Source organism: Salmo salar, chromosome ssa27, assembly GCF_905237065.1.
Source record: "Salmo salar chromosome ssa27, Ssal_v3.1, whole genome shotgun sequence".
In the NCBI taxonomy this organism is placed as follows: Eukaryota; Metazoa; Chordata; class Actinopteri; order Salmoniformes; family Salmonidae; genus Salmo; species Salmo salar.
This window is the reverse complement of record NC_059468.1, coordinates 9,310,410-9,324,962: the sequence shown is the minus strand read 5'-3', so window position 1 is coordinate 9,324,962 and position 14,553 is coordinate 9,310,410. Positions and strand designations below refer to the sequence as shown.

The 14,553-nt window shown below is 43.9% G+C and overlaps 1 protein-coding gene across 6 annotated transcripts; it reads right to left on the bottom strand.

Moving 5' to 3' along the window:
• Window positions 1-1,654: 1,654 nt before the first annotated feature.
• On the bottom strand, window positions 1,655-13,324 carry LOC106588438 (polyhomeotic-like protein 1). 6 transcript variants are annotated; one of them, XM_014177442.2, is made up of 15 exons: window positions 13,245-13,324; window positions 12,091-12,209; window positions 11,743-11,853; window positions 11,416-11,493; window positions 11,037-11,174; window positions 8,319-8,483; window positions 7,941-8,022; window positions 6,836-7,848; window positions 6,605-6,728; window positions 6,142-6,317; window positions 5,790-5,904; window positions 5,619-5,706; window positions 4,832-4,985; window positions 4,325-4,535; window positions 1,655-3,950 (listed from the first exon to the last, which is right to left on the bottom strand). In XM_014177442.2, coding segments are annotated over exons 1-15 (2,727 nt in total). In that variant the 5' UTR covers window positions 13,246-13,324; the 3' UTR covers window positions 1,655-3,798. The 6 variants fall into 6 exon arrangements, with proteins under 6 accessions (XP_014032917.1, XP_045565804.1, XP_045565803.1 ...); XM_045709848.1 differs by having other exon boundaries at window positions 5,814-5,904; XM_045709847.1 differs by lacking the exon at window positions 13,245-13,324 and adding an exon at window positions 12,721-12,991.
• Between the last annotated feature and the right edge of the window lie 1,229 nt (window positions 13,325-14,553).

Sequence of the window (14,553 nt, the reverse complement as noted above, 5' to 3'; positions counted from 1 at the left end):
GCAACCTGCATTTTCCATGACAGACTGACCAGGTGAATCCAGGTGAACGCTATGATCCTCTTTGATGTCAATTGTTAAATCCACTTCAAATCAGTGTAGATGAAGGGGAGACAGGTTAAAGAAGGATCTTTAAGCCTTGAGACAATTTAGATATGGATTGTGTATGAGTGTCATTCAGAGGGTGAATAGGCAAGACACAAAATGTAAGTGACTTTGAATGGGGTATCGTAGTAGGTGCTAGGTGCACTGGTTTGTGTCAAGAACGGCAATGCTGGGCCTCTCAAGTGGCGCAGTGGTCTAAGGCACTGCAGTGCTAGCTGTGCCACTAGAGATCCTGGTTCAAGTCCAGGCTCTGTCGCAGCCGGCCGCAACCGGGAGACCCATGGGGCGGTGCACAATTGGCCCAGCGTCGTCCGGGTTAGGGGGGGGTTTGGCCGGTAGGGATGTCCTTGTCCCATCGCACACTAGCGAATCCTGTGGTGGGCCGGGTGCAGTGCACGCTGACATTGGTGCGGCTGGCTTCCGGGTTAAGCGGGCATTGTGTCAAGAAGCAGTGTGGCTTGGTCGGGTTGTGTTTTGGAGGACACACGGCACTCGACCTTCGCCACTCCCGAATCCATACGGAATCCATTGCCGTGATGAGACAAGACTGTAACTACCAATTGGATACCACAAAATTGTGGAGAAAAAGGGGTAAAAGTTTTTTTTAAGATTACAAAAAAATAAAAGAACGGCAATGCTGCTGGGTTTTTCATGCTCAACAGTTTCCCCGTGTGTATCAAGAATGGTCAACCACCCAAAGAACACCAGCCAACTTGTTGGGGTCAACATTGGCCAGCATGCTTGTGGAATGCCTTTGTAGAGTTCATGACCTGATGAATTAAGGCTGTTCTGAGGGAAAAAGGTGTGGGTGCAACTCAATATTAGGAAGGAGTTCCTAATGTTTGCTATATTCAGTGTATGTATGTATGTATGTATGTGTATTTCTATATTTATCCACTGTCTATATACTGAATATCTATGTGGCTCCAACGGAAAACCAAATGAACCTTCCCTGCAGGCTACAATGCCAGTGTCTTCCAAGGCCCTACTTCGGTCTCTATCCCACACTAGCAGATATATAATTCTACATGTAAACTGTGGTCACTCACACTTTAAAACCCTTTAAACAACCACTGTGCCATCAGTCTACCATTTAATCAAATAGAAATGGCTGAGTATTTCATCATCATAAAATCTAGCCCAGCAGGGAAGGTAAGTTAAAGGGAAAATCCACTCGAACAATCTTTTGGTATTACCCCCCCCCCCACACTTTTAATACAGTCCCAAAATGTTTTGCATGTCAGCAGTTTTGAACATATTCAAGAAGTGTCACCAGCCACACCATCATGATGCTGCATCGTACATGTATCTCATAAATCACCTGATTTTCCCTTTAAGGCATCTGCCGTACCACAAAGCAAAGTGAATCCTTTCTTTATTTTCTTAGTTGAGCTGGGATCCCTGCCTAACAAATATGCCTTGACAAACTCAGAAGTCTTAACCAGCCGTAGGACTGTCACGTAAAGAGCCCAACTAGCTATTGCACATAACAGTTAAGTATCCACAACACTCCTCACTTCAGTTGCAAAATAAAAGAACGACCACTTCTGCGTGTTGTCCTAGTAGTCGTTTTATTTTTGTGTTGCGTGATATTGGCCTAGCCTTCTCCAAGCTTAAAATGTAAACACACAATTAACAGAGCACCTAATCATAAGATGATTCATAATAGCCACAGTCATTGCTACTGTAACAAGAGCCTTGGATAGGTGCAAGTTATGAGGAAAGCTATGAGGAAGACCACAACCCAGGGTCATGTTCATTAGGGCACGCAGCATGAAAATGACTGATTCTTATTGGATAAATCCAGGTAGTCCCTCTCTGTTTCAGTCAGTTTTCTTCCGTTTGATGCCTAATGAGCACGACCTTGGTGACTTTTTTCTGTCCACTACTGTAAATAGCTCTTCCTGTGTGTAAATCTGCAAAGACCTTACTTAAGATTAAGGATCTGAACTTTCTTTTACATTTTCGCCTAAAATGACATACCCAAATCTAACTGCCTGTAGCTCAGGACCTGAAGCAAGGATATGCATATTCTTGATACCATTTGAAAGGAAACACTGAAGTTTGTGGAAATGTGTAATTAATGTAGGAGAATATAACACATTAGATCTGGTAAAAGATAATACAAATCTAAAAACATGCGTTTTCATTTTTTTGTTTGGTTCCTTCATCTTTGAAATGCAAGAGAAAGGCCATACATTAAGATAAGATCCTAGGTGTAATTTAGATTTTGTCCACAAGATAGCAACAGTGTGTATGCAAAGTTTCAGACGTGTTCGGTGAAGAATTACCTCGCTACACAATATTTTGCATCAAGTCTGCCAGGAGTTTTCCCAATGTGCCGAATTGGTCAATTTATACATTTTCAAGTACATAACTATAGAGGACATACAAAAATGCTATGGTAATAAAACATTTAGTTTACACACTCCCAGGAATGTCATACATGATGGATCACGGATCAAGACCCTAAGCTTCACACATCTAGATGGCCGGGCGGGGTGGGTGTGGTGCTAGAGACAGCAGTGGGGTCAAACTGTAGAAACCAGTTCCTACATTTGAATATAAAAATTGATTTCTTCAAACAAAACTACATGTTATCTCTGGGACCCTCAGGATGACAAATCAGAGCAAGATTACTGAATGTAAGTACATTATTTACCTTCAGAGGTGAATGTATCAAACCAGTTGCTGTGATAAAAGTGTTTTGTTGTTGTGCACTATCCTCAAAAAATAGCATGGTATTTTGTTCCTTTAATAGCTACTGTAAATTGGACACTGCAGTTAGATTAACAAGAATTGAAGCTTTCTGCCCATATAAGACATGTCTATGTCCCGGAAAGTTGGCTATTGTATACAATGTTTTCTAGTCACATTATCGCATATTGAGCAACAACCGTCCTGGTTAAGGGACACCGATCCCGTTGAGGTTAAAAAACAAACATTTCAAATAGGCATGAGGGCATATAATCTGAAACATGTTTGGAAAACTGCAGTAGCCTATGGGATGGTATCACTTGGATCAGGTATCCCTGTACTTTAGATCCACATAGATTATTGCTGCCACTTCACAAACATTTTAAAAAGGATGTGTTTTTAATATAAATTCTGTGCACCAATTGTGAGTTACTTGCTCATTTCAGCGGACAGAAAATGTCTCCCTCTATTTATCAAGTTTTCTTAGGCCAATATATTTGCTACTCCCCAGTAATGGTTGGCAAAGGCAATGGTCCATTGCTTTACATGACCTTACCATTCCTAACGACTCGTAAAAATAAGGAATGATATGAAACACGTTTTTTTTTTTACGGACGACTCCGTTCTAGTACTATTTTTCGATCGTCGAAACTACTTAAAGGCCACAATTTCCACAATGATTTTCTACAGCGTAAACAAAGGCAGTCCAGCCAACAAAGGTATATTTAAATATATAGGCAAATATTACACACATATAAAGGGTTTTCTCACTCACTCACATAATATAACATAATACTCCACATTTAAGGTCCACGTTTTGTGGATAGAAGGCTCATTTTTCCGCTTTTCATTCTGTTTGTGACAAAACATAGTAAAATCAACAGGGACCCCACTTAATACGGTTCAAATGCATTTCAACAGCCATATTGTCACCTTTCTCTCTCCATCTCTTCTTTTTCTCTTGGGAGTACCTCTCCTTTCCTCCGTTCATTCTTCCTCTCAGTCTCTCAGGTTGTTGATGTGGGCACAGATCTTGAGGGCGGGCCCGAGCTTGATGTTCATGGTGGACATGAGATGCTCCTCTCGGAGTAGCAGCAGGGCCTGTCCGTCAATCTCCTGTGACAGGAAATGGTCCGCCAGCTCCTCACAGCCTGGGAGAGGAGAAAAGGAGGAGAGGAGAGAGGGAGAGAAAAAGGGAGGTTGGGAGTAAGAGAGGGCAGGAAAGAGAGAGAGGGAAGGGGAGACGGTAAGCAAGACAATAACATGAATAGCATTTACAATGGTGAAAATCTAATAGCAATGGCCTGCTACCTCAACACCATAGAATAATAGAGGGATTTAAAAAAGCACAACAAAAAAAAACATGTAAGATAACGGTAATTCTAGATTTCAAAAGCAACAGAAACACAGAGTAGCATTTGGGTGTTGTTGCATGACAACGCATGTCCTTCTAAGCTGATGGTATCAACCAATGATTTCTATAGTAACTGAAGTACAATATAGAGCTCATCTCTGTGGTACCAACCTTGCAGTGATGATATGAACTGAGACACTTCCTCCACACTCCACTGGGCGGGGCTGACGGGCAGGAAGTGGGGCACCTCCGAGCCCTCCAATCGGAGTGTGGGCGGAGGCTGGTGGCAGGAAGAAGAGGAGGCCGGGGAGAGGGACATGGGGTCGTCCTCTTCCTCCCCGCAGCTGGAGACGTCCTCCGATCGGCTGGACTCGGAGCGGCACTGTAGACAATGAACCAGGACTGTGTGAGAGGTACGTGTGCAACAGGGTAGTCACAACATGGCCACGCTTGAACACGACAAATATGGCATTACCGTCAAGCAGATTTTGAGGCTATTTGAGGATTGAAAGGTAAACGTTTAAATTAGGGTTAGTGAATTAAACCCATCTAGAGAGCGCCATACTTTCCACCCTTTTTAGTTTGGACAGACAGTGATACACGTGACAGAAGTCTCTTCAGTCATCCATGTCAGTTCACAAACAAGTGTACAACTATCAATGATCAACTGACCATTACCTTGACTGGTAAGGGTCTCCCGGCTATTTTGGCACTGGCGATTTCGGAGCTGGTCCTGTGGGGAACCCTCCTCCTCAGGACCCCGTCCTCGTCAGAGTGGGAGAGGTGACCCCCCTGTCGCAGGCGGAAGTGCTGGCTGCAGCTCACATTATACCTGGAGCAACATGGAGGAATGTAGTAGGCATACACTGAGTGTACAAAACATTAAAGACACCTGCTCTTTCCATGACATAGACTGACCAGGTGAATGCAGGTGAAAGCTATGATCCCTTATTGATGTCACTTCAAATCAGTGTAGATTAAGGGGAGGAGATAGGTGCAAGGATTTTTAACCATTTAGACAATTGAGACATGGATTGTGTATGTGTGCCATTCAGAGGGTGAATGGGCAAGACAAAATATTGAAGTGCCTTTGAACAGGGTATGGTAGTAGGTGCCAGGCGCACCGGTTTGAGTGTGTCAAGAACTACAACGCTGCTTTCACGCTCAACAGTTTCCAGCGTGTATTAAAAATGGTCCACCACCCAAAGGACATCCAGCCAACTAGACACAACTGTGGGAAGCAGAGTCAACATGGGTCAGCATTCCAGTGGAAAACTTTCGACACCTTGTGGAGTCCATGCCCCGGCGAACTGAGGCTGTTCTGAGAGCAAAAGGGGGAGCAACTCAATATTAGGAAGGTGTTCCTAATGTTTTGTAAACTCAGTGTATACTGACATATAGTAGACTTATAATGATATATAGTAGACATACAGCATACTGCAGTGAATTTGTACTATGACTGTACCTCTTGGAACAGGTCAAGGAGCAGAAGCGCTTGGTCCCTCTAAACTGTCTGGCCGGGGCGAAGCTTTTGCAGTACTCACACTTCAGCACTGGGAAGAGAACAGGAAAAGGTTTAAAGAACGATACCAATTGCAGTTTGTGGTCAAACCAGAGGCTTTGATGGAAACGTGACCTGGGACTGTGGTCTGAGCCGAACCTGTAGGTGTATTCACAGTCTCAGGCTGACTAGTGTCTAGATTGTCCATGGCCAAATCTTCGCCAGCTGGCTCCTTCACTGGCCCACTCACCTGTCAATCAAAATACAGGAACAAAATGTGTTGTGTTCAACAATACTGATTACAGGGAATTGAGAATATTGTCTACCGTGCATGTCGTTATTGTACAGTACATGTCAGTACATCTACAGTACATGTCATTATTTATATCAGGTGGTATATATCCCCAAAGGGTATGAATGAATGTTGTATATGAGAGCTACAACTTCTCCAAAAAACTACAAATCCCAAGGTGAATACTGTATGTACAGGGAAAGGTTCAGCTCCCTCCTGGATGACGAAGCCCTCTATGAGGTGGGTGAGGACGTGGGGTTTGACCACAGCCTGTTGAGGGGGGGCTCTCTCCCCCTGGCCACCCCCCATACGGGACATCGAGAGAGCAGGGGAAAGAGAGGGAGAGGGGGAGGGAGAAAGTGGACCAGGGCCTTGAGAAAAGAAGGGTGGGGGGAGAGAAAGGATTTTTTCATTTATTTTTGAACAATTTTAAACAAGTCTGCCTGGCCACAGTGGCTAAATCTGTGCAAACGTGAGGTTTTTGGAATCATGCATAGGTATTGATCCAAGGGGATTTGTCAGCTTGGTGGCTGGGCCAAGGTGGAAAATTGTCTCCTTGCACTCTTATCCTTTCCTCCTTTCAGTGGTCGTAAACGAGAGGAATGAGAAAGGCAAAGTATTGAAGACAAGTGGGCCCATTTATTAGCTGATTCCTTACCTGCTTCCATGGCGGAGGAGGAGAGGGCAGGGGAGTGTTCACTCATTGGAAGAAGGTGGGGAGGAGGGGGACCATCTTCGTCATTGGCTGCGACTGACTCGGATTTCCTCTTCATCGACTTACCCTGAGAGGAATGTCATTACTTCACAAATGGGATCGACAACCACTACGTCATTTAGAAACATCAGTAAATTGTAGTGTTATCAGTGCTATTAGTAATGAATAACTCACCTGGGGAGGCTGAGAACACATAGACTCTCCATTGGCAGCCACTACGGTGCTGCTCGCCTCAACCAAAGGCAGGGGTAAAGTGTGGGAGGAATGGGAGAGGGTGGGAGGAGAGATGGCTGTCTGGGACTGAGAGGAGATGCTGCTGGCCAAGGTGCAATTTGGATTTGGCTTCAGCCCAGGGCTCTGATTCTGATTGGCTTGCGCGTGCACGTGAGAGATGTGGGCCAATGGGAGGGCTTCCTGGGCTGATTGAAGGCTCTTTAAATCCGTCCGTCGGTTTATCACCCCTCCCTCTCTGGAAGTGATGGAAGCCACCATGGTGAGAATGCTGGCTCTGCTGGAACTACTCAGAAGAGTAGCTCCATCCTGGGAGCAGGTGTTCCGGGCCTGGACCAAGGCCAAAGCCTGGGGGCTTCCTATGGAGCTCTGCCTGGCTCCTACTATCTGGACTGGGATGTGCGGCGGGGGCTGGGCGGCACTAGTCTGATTGTTGGCGGGGGGTGCAGGGAGGATGGGAGGCGGGTTGCGGGATGGCAGTTGCAGGGGCACACGGAGACCCTGTTGAGTTTTCGGCTGGATTGGAACGGGACCGTTCCCGTGGCCTCCTTTGTCGTTAACAGTGCTTTTCTGCAGAGGCTGAACCACCAGCGTTTGAGCACTAACATTGGGCTTGATGGTGGCAGCAGCCACCTGGTAACTGTGGGACTGGGTGGGCGCATTGGAGGTGGGCACCAGAATGTGCGTCGCCGTGGCGGCGGAGGTTACCGTGGTGATAGCCCCGCCCCGGCCAAAGTTGGGTCCGGAGAGGAGGAGCTGTGAGGTGGAGGGTGAGGAGGAGGCGTTGGAGTGGTGGTTGCCCGTCTTGAGGTTGAGAGAGGACAGGTTGGTGTTGGAGCTCTGGATGTAGGTGGGGATCTTGATGTGGGACTGTTGCAGTTGGGTTGGTTTAGTGGTAGACTGTGGAGTGGACTGGTTGAACTGCTGGTGAGATGACTGGATAAGGGAGTAGGTCGCTGGGAAAGAATGAGGAAGGAAATTAATAACTAACAGGTAAGGAAGTATGCTAAGTATGTAAGGCTAGGTATGCTGCGATTTCACTCCCCACCTGTTTCACCCCTCTCTGGGGTTTCAGTCTTGACCCCGACCCCCTTGGGACTGCCGACACATCGCAGAGCCAGGTTCTGTACCTGGCCCAGAAAGAAAGGGGGAGATGAGTGTATAATGATTGATGGAAAGAAGAGGCCAGAGAGAGGGATGCAAGAGAAGAACAAGCAAGAGTTTCACCAATTTCAGAGCCCAATACTGTAGTTTGAACGCACAAATATTCAAGATTTTGCCTGGTCCCAGATCTGTTTGTGCTGTAATGGCCACAGGAACAGGCAAGACAGCACCAACAGGACTGGGAACGAGCTCTTCTAGATTACATCACTAAAGCAGGACTCACTCCAATGTTCTCAGTCACGAATACAAAGTTGATCCATACCTGGTCATTGTCTGATTGGTTGCTGGAGGAAGTAGGTGTATCTTCCCGTTGTTGCTGCTGCTGAGTCTGTGGCTGCTGGGTGACTGTTGCCATGGCAGTGGTTGCTGTGCTGCCAGGCATAAAGATGAGCTGGGAGGAGAGGGGAGACCTCAGAGACCGGTTCACCTACAGTATAACAAAAGAGACTGTCAATCAAAGAGTCCTTTCATAGAAGCAAATGACAAAAGCTGATACTACACTATACTCACACTCTTGAGCCAAGCCCAAACCAAACCAAGCTAAGCTGTACTAGGGCTGTTGTGGTGACCGTATTACCACCACACCAGCGGTTACCAGTCATGAAGGCAGTCAAATTCCACGTGACCGTTTAGTCACTAATTAGGCTTCTCCAAGCTCTGATGCTACTGCTAGTTATTAGTAGCCTACCACACTTGCTAACTGCCTGGTACTCAGCACTCTATTGTCCCTCTAATCATTCTGACATCAATGCAAATGTAATCGAAAATCTAATGAAACACTTAATGAGGGCCCATGAGCTCATGTTGCGCAACACTTCTATAGGCTATGCAATTGCGCGAGAAAACAAAGTGATGGCCTCTATTAAAAAGAGGAGGATCCCATCAGCTTTCCATAGGCTAGGCCTACTATATTTATTTCTCAACTTTCCTAATATTAAGCAAATATTAAGCACATTGCTTATCTTTACAACAGGAGTATAGCCTACCTGGCTGGGATGAGTGTCCTCCATTCGCTATTTAAGTGCAGAGATGACATGTATTTTTTCCCCTGCCCCTGTTTCGAGACATGTGCATGATAATGGTCCATTCTAAATCAAAACGGATTTCACACATATATTATTTAGTATATGTAAAGACAAGATTAAAGAATAGTCTTATGGGTGACAATATTAGCTTATCACTTGTGAATTATATATTATCACTTGATGCCCATCTTAAGGCAAGAAACAATGCCTTTTTTTTCTCTTCGAATCATAGTCCACACCTCATGTAGCCCATAGGCCTATATGTTTTGATAAGGTTTGTATCACAACTAACGTGGCCAAATAGAGCTTAACTGGCATACATAAGCAGCGCGTGAGTTTCGAGTTTCAAGTTTGGGGAAGATAACCATAAAAATGCACCTTTATAATAAAAGCACTTTTGATAATGGTGTTTTCCCACTAATGGAACATTCACGCTTATAGCCTACTGCTGTGTGCGCATTGCTGCGCTTATAATGTGAAGAAATAGCCAAATAGTTGATCAACATTTTAAGTTAAATGTTCTGATCTGTTGCGTCAGCCAAATTGCATAAAACGTTTTTTTGATGCTAGCAGTTAATTAATTTGGCATCTATCACATCCCACAACTGTCCCAGACTATGTTTGGAATATTTCTTTCTCGCACAGAATAGGTCAACTTTTGTACTATGGGGACAGTAGATTGATATAAGCTAGTACTTTTCTGTTTGTTAGGCCTACTCAACTTGTTGGCTGACAAAAAGTAAATGTGGACAGTTCTTCCAATATCTTCAATACGCACCCCGATGTGTCTGTCTTCACTTGTAGCCTGTGAGAAAGACCAGATCACATGATGGAGAGTGGTGTGAGTGAAAAGTGCTTCGGAGCAGGCAGCACTCAGTGAGAAGGGGTGCAAAAGGCATGGATTTTTTAGGGTGCATTATGGCCACACAAAGGGGATCCTGCCGGAAATTCGAGGCATTATCAAGTGTTTCTCAAATTGTGAATGAGAGACTGACGAAGTGTGTGCAGTCTGCGCAAAAAACAAAGCAGAGCTCATGCCTTTCAAGTGACTTTTTTCAAATCATCATTAGTCACATCAAAACATTTAGTTGGTAGAACAATTAAAGATACATTAATAACTCTAAATTAAGCATACCTATATCTATGTTAACCGCTCAACAAAGAATAGTCGCATGTGCGCACTCCCTCAAATCCTTTGGCAAAAATATCCTTTCTATTTTATTCAGCTTTGTTCAATTGTATACTTCAGACTATAAAATAATGCCATGGAATTCTAAGCAAATCTTGTCTGCTAAATGAACTAGTGTAGCCCACAGCCATAGCCAGATCAGGGCCTAACATAAGGACAACTCAGAGAATGCTATTCTCGAAATGTAAAAAAAACTTTTTACCCCCAATTTTGTGATATCCAATTGGTAGTTACAGTCTTGTTCCATCGCCGCAACTCCCGTACGGACTCGGGAGAGGCGAAAGTAATGCATCACGGGATTGAACCCGGATCTGTAGTGACACCTCAAGCACTGCAGTACCTTAGACCGCTGCGCCACTAGGGAGGCCCTAGAGTTTGCTATTCTGTTCTTCTGAAATAGACTACATTTTCTTCATATCATGTTTCTTTAGACCAGTCTAAAATAAATAATGGATTTATTGTGAAGGTGTAGGCTATATTACATGGATTTATTAGACTTTTTAAAGTGTAGATGTTCCAAAGGTCTGCCTCAGTGGCTTGTAGGCTGTGTGTGGAAGCCAGGAGATGCTGGCTTTAATTACTGTGAGATCGACAGTTATTTGCTTGACAATCCCCGGCTGACTAGATTTCGTGACCGTCACAGCCCTAAGCTGTACTGTGCTGACCTGGTTATACATCCACCATTATGGAATTGGAACTAAGCCAGCAAAGTTTTGTTCGGGTCGGCCTTATAGTGTGAATCAGGCAACAGTGCATGGGTTCTCACTCTCAGATACATCTGTCCCTGTCCTGCCGCGTTTCCGCCCAGCAGCACTGATTGGCTTATAGTGGATGTCGCGGAGGAGCCTGGGCCTATAGCGCGGGTGCTGGTTACGGCCCCTCCCCCAGAAGTGGTTACATTCATCTGAAGAGGAAAGGAAAAAAAGTGGACTTGAGAACAATCAAAGCTAACTGTATTGACTAGTTTGGAGACAATCAAACAATGCAGGTGCCAGTGATTTCAAATATATAGAATGTCATTAACATGCTCAAACAGCAAATTGTGGTTTTAAGTAAATATTACTGGAGTGGCCTCTTTGAAGCTGTATTCTTATCAGTGATTTTGGGTAGCACGCCTACTAGTTCTCATAGATGTGTAAACGTACAGATGTGACTGTTGTGCTTGTGGTCTGAGAGGTGCTGTTGGCGGGAGGGCTGGACTGACGACTGGCAGCAAGGGTGGCCTAGAACAGGGACAACAGGGACTAATGTCAAAAGCCACTGCCATACTGCATGGACAGAAGCTCTATCCTGGTCAAGTTTAGAGCAGTAAAAACGGACTATGTAGCAAACCTCATGATGACGTTTCAACATAGTGTACTGTCATCCTATAGCCTAAACATTCGCAACCTGACCATGTCAAAACAGCACCCATGTCCCCTATTCTGAGCATGCATTATTAGTAGGGGTGGTTCATAAAGATGCTTCTTTACCTGTTGTACTGCAGCCAGGTTTTGTAGCTGGGCATTGTTGATCTGTTGCTGCAGCATCAGCTGCTGGAAGTACTGCGCCGCGTTGGGCTGCCTCTGCAGTGCCTGAAGGGCCTTCAGTTGCACAAGATAGAAAACAGGGAGAGGGAGTAATGCCATTGCACTGTCAATAGCCTACAGGTTGATATACGAGCGCTTACAGTGATAATGAGATAACTACACTACAGGCAGGATTACAGATGATCCTGTGTGACACTGAGGACAACTTGGGATTGCCATGTCAGAAAAAGGCATTAGGCTATACATAATATCCCCATTCATATGCATGCACACCCACCCACAGTTACTGACCTGCACAGCCTGTCTCTCGTACAGGGACATGGAGTTCATTTGAGAGGGGCGGGAGCTCACCCCTGATGGAGTGGTTCCATTGGTAGAGCCCTGGTTTTGGTCCCCATCTGTCTCCATCACTGAGGAAAAGAAGAGAAGCGTTCAATCAAATGCCGACTAGAAAACAATGTCAAAAGACATGGCTATCAGTCACTGGTGGAAGGTAAAGGATTATTCACACTGCAGCTTTGTGGAGATGTGGAATATATCTGTCATGCCTGGATAACTAACATCTGTATTTACATGTTGACACGAAATTGTATCCATCAATCAAGAATGTCACGCCTCCTTTCACCCTTCTCCTGGCTGTGCTTGCAAACATTTGACTGTCATGCAACATAAATTCAATAGCTAGTAATAAATACATTATTAGTCGCTTGCAAGGTAAATCATTATTAGCTAGCTAGCTATGAACATGTTACACAGCTCACTTGTTGCACTATAATTAGGAGCAAGTTGAGTGCTGCTAGCCATTACAGTAGTTTGCTAGCTAGCTACAGTACCTAGCTGCAGCCAGTGCTAGCACACAAGCTAGCTACTGTGACTAGTTAGCTACCCGTGCCCATCGTATGCTGCAAATCCATTGCTCACCGTGGACGTCGGTGTATTGCCACCTTTGTTTCTCTCTCGACTTCAGTGCGTCGCAGTGTGCAACAATTCCCTTTGCACGACGATATTACAGTACATTCAATTAGGTTGTTGATATTTTGCATAAAATTGTGTGGAGGACAACGCCTCCTTTTGATGTTTGTACCTTTCCGGCGCAAAGGAATGACGGCACACATGGGACGCGTGCCAAAATGTTATTAACAACAACATAGTTACAATGTCATCTCTACCTGCAATAGCAACACGGTTAATATGTCATGTAATTGCAACAATGTATGTGATGCTCCCTGTTACACTGTAGCTGCATCTCGAAAATACTCCTGCATCCGCTACTATGAACTTGATTACCCCAATTTTGCGATCATATAAACACATTTCCCAGAAATCATTGTTTCATGTGTGTAAAATGAAAGAAACCCTTTTACCTTCCCATTAACTGAGATGCGTTTGTAAGTAAAGCTACCGTTGCGTTTTGATTTTAAAACAAGGTTTAAAAATGTACTTACTTTGGCCGCTTTCCTCCCAAGCTTCAAGCTCTAAACCTGTCACTCAAAATGGTCTCTCCCAGCATCACCTAGTCCGAGTCATGTTGAAATACAATTTCCAAATGAAACACACAAACAAACGAACAGGTATTGCGGTGTAATGCCAGCTGGTGGATGTCAAAAAGTAGGTTAACAAAACATTTATTACACTTTCACACACAGACACAGTACACTGATTGATTAAACCAAGCAAGATGCTGACTTTGTATTTGCCAAGGATAGTATATGTACAGAAGGTATCAAAGGTTGTGTGTTAGTTAGATGTGTGATATTTTATTTAACGACAGTATATTCATATATACAAACACAAGTGAAACAAATACATGTGACATATAGGGCTGTATGATTGTTGTTAGTTTGTTGTAATTTTTCATTATGCCTCATAGGGCATTTCAAAGCCAGATTTATACTGTTTGTGTGATACATTTTTTCAATACAGGAAAATGACAAAATGGATTCAATAGTGTGCTTTTCTGCACTTCACGTGATCTCGATATTTATGAATTAGACCATATTTTGGAATTCAATATCAACATTGATTATTTTATCATTTTAATTGTTTATGGCTGGGCTATAGACCTTGCTTAAATGCCCTTTGTTTGGAGTACAAGACTTTGGAAGCAGGAAGAACGTGTTCACACACACACATACAGTACACATTAGCTGAAGAAGAGACACAAATAAGCAGCAGAAACAAGGAACCCACAAACACAATCACTCAAAGTAAACGGAAGGCCATGAAATACAGGTCAGGGGGAAAAAACATAAAAGCAATACCAACCGCATTGGTAAAAATCCATTTCAAAACAATATGGTTTTCTGATGTAAAATGGAATAGATCTCTGTGACAATATAGGATACAATGATCATCAACTGAAAATAAATACACTTTTTTTAGGCACACACTTGGGTACAGCATAACGTAGATACTGAACAAGTGGAAGGCATGTTGAAAGTGGAAGAGAGAGGGAGAGTGAGGGAAGCAGTGTTGTGGAGCAGTGGTAAGGGAACTGGGTTTTTTATTATCCAGTGTCCATTTTGACATAAATAATACTTTAACACAAAGTTAATAGAGCAATGTATATCAATGCTTCAGTGTATTACTAAGAAACAATCCAATACTTGTTCTCTCTTTCCTTCTCTTTTTCACTCATTGGACGATGGGCACCCCATAAGCCAGAACAAGCCCACATTCAACCACTGCAGTCAACATATAAATATAATTTTGAAAATACATATTTACAAATAAATTCTCTCCTAACTTTGTACA

Bases quoted from the DNA above. Each gene is read 5' to 3' on its own strand.
- LOC106588438 (XM_014177442.2), bottom strand. The intron at 8,484-11,036 runs GTGAGAACCCAT...GTTATACTGTAG, and splicing joins AGGGACAGATGTATCTGAGA to GTGAACCGGTCTCTGAGGTC. The intron at 5,905-6,141 runs GTACATACAGTA...TTTGATTGACAG, and splicing joins AGGGAGCTGAACCTTTCCCT to GTGAGTGGGCCAGTGAAGGA.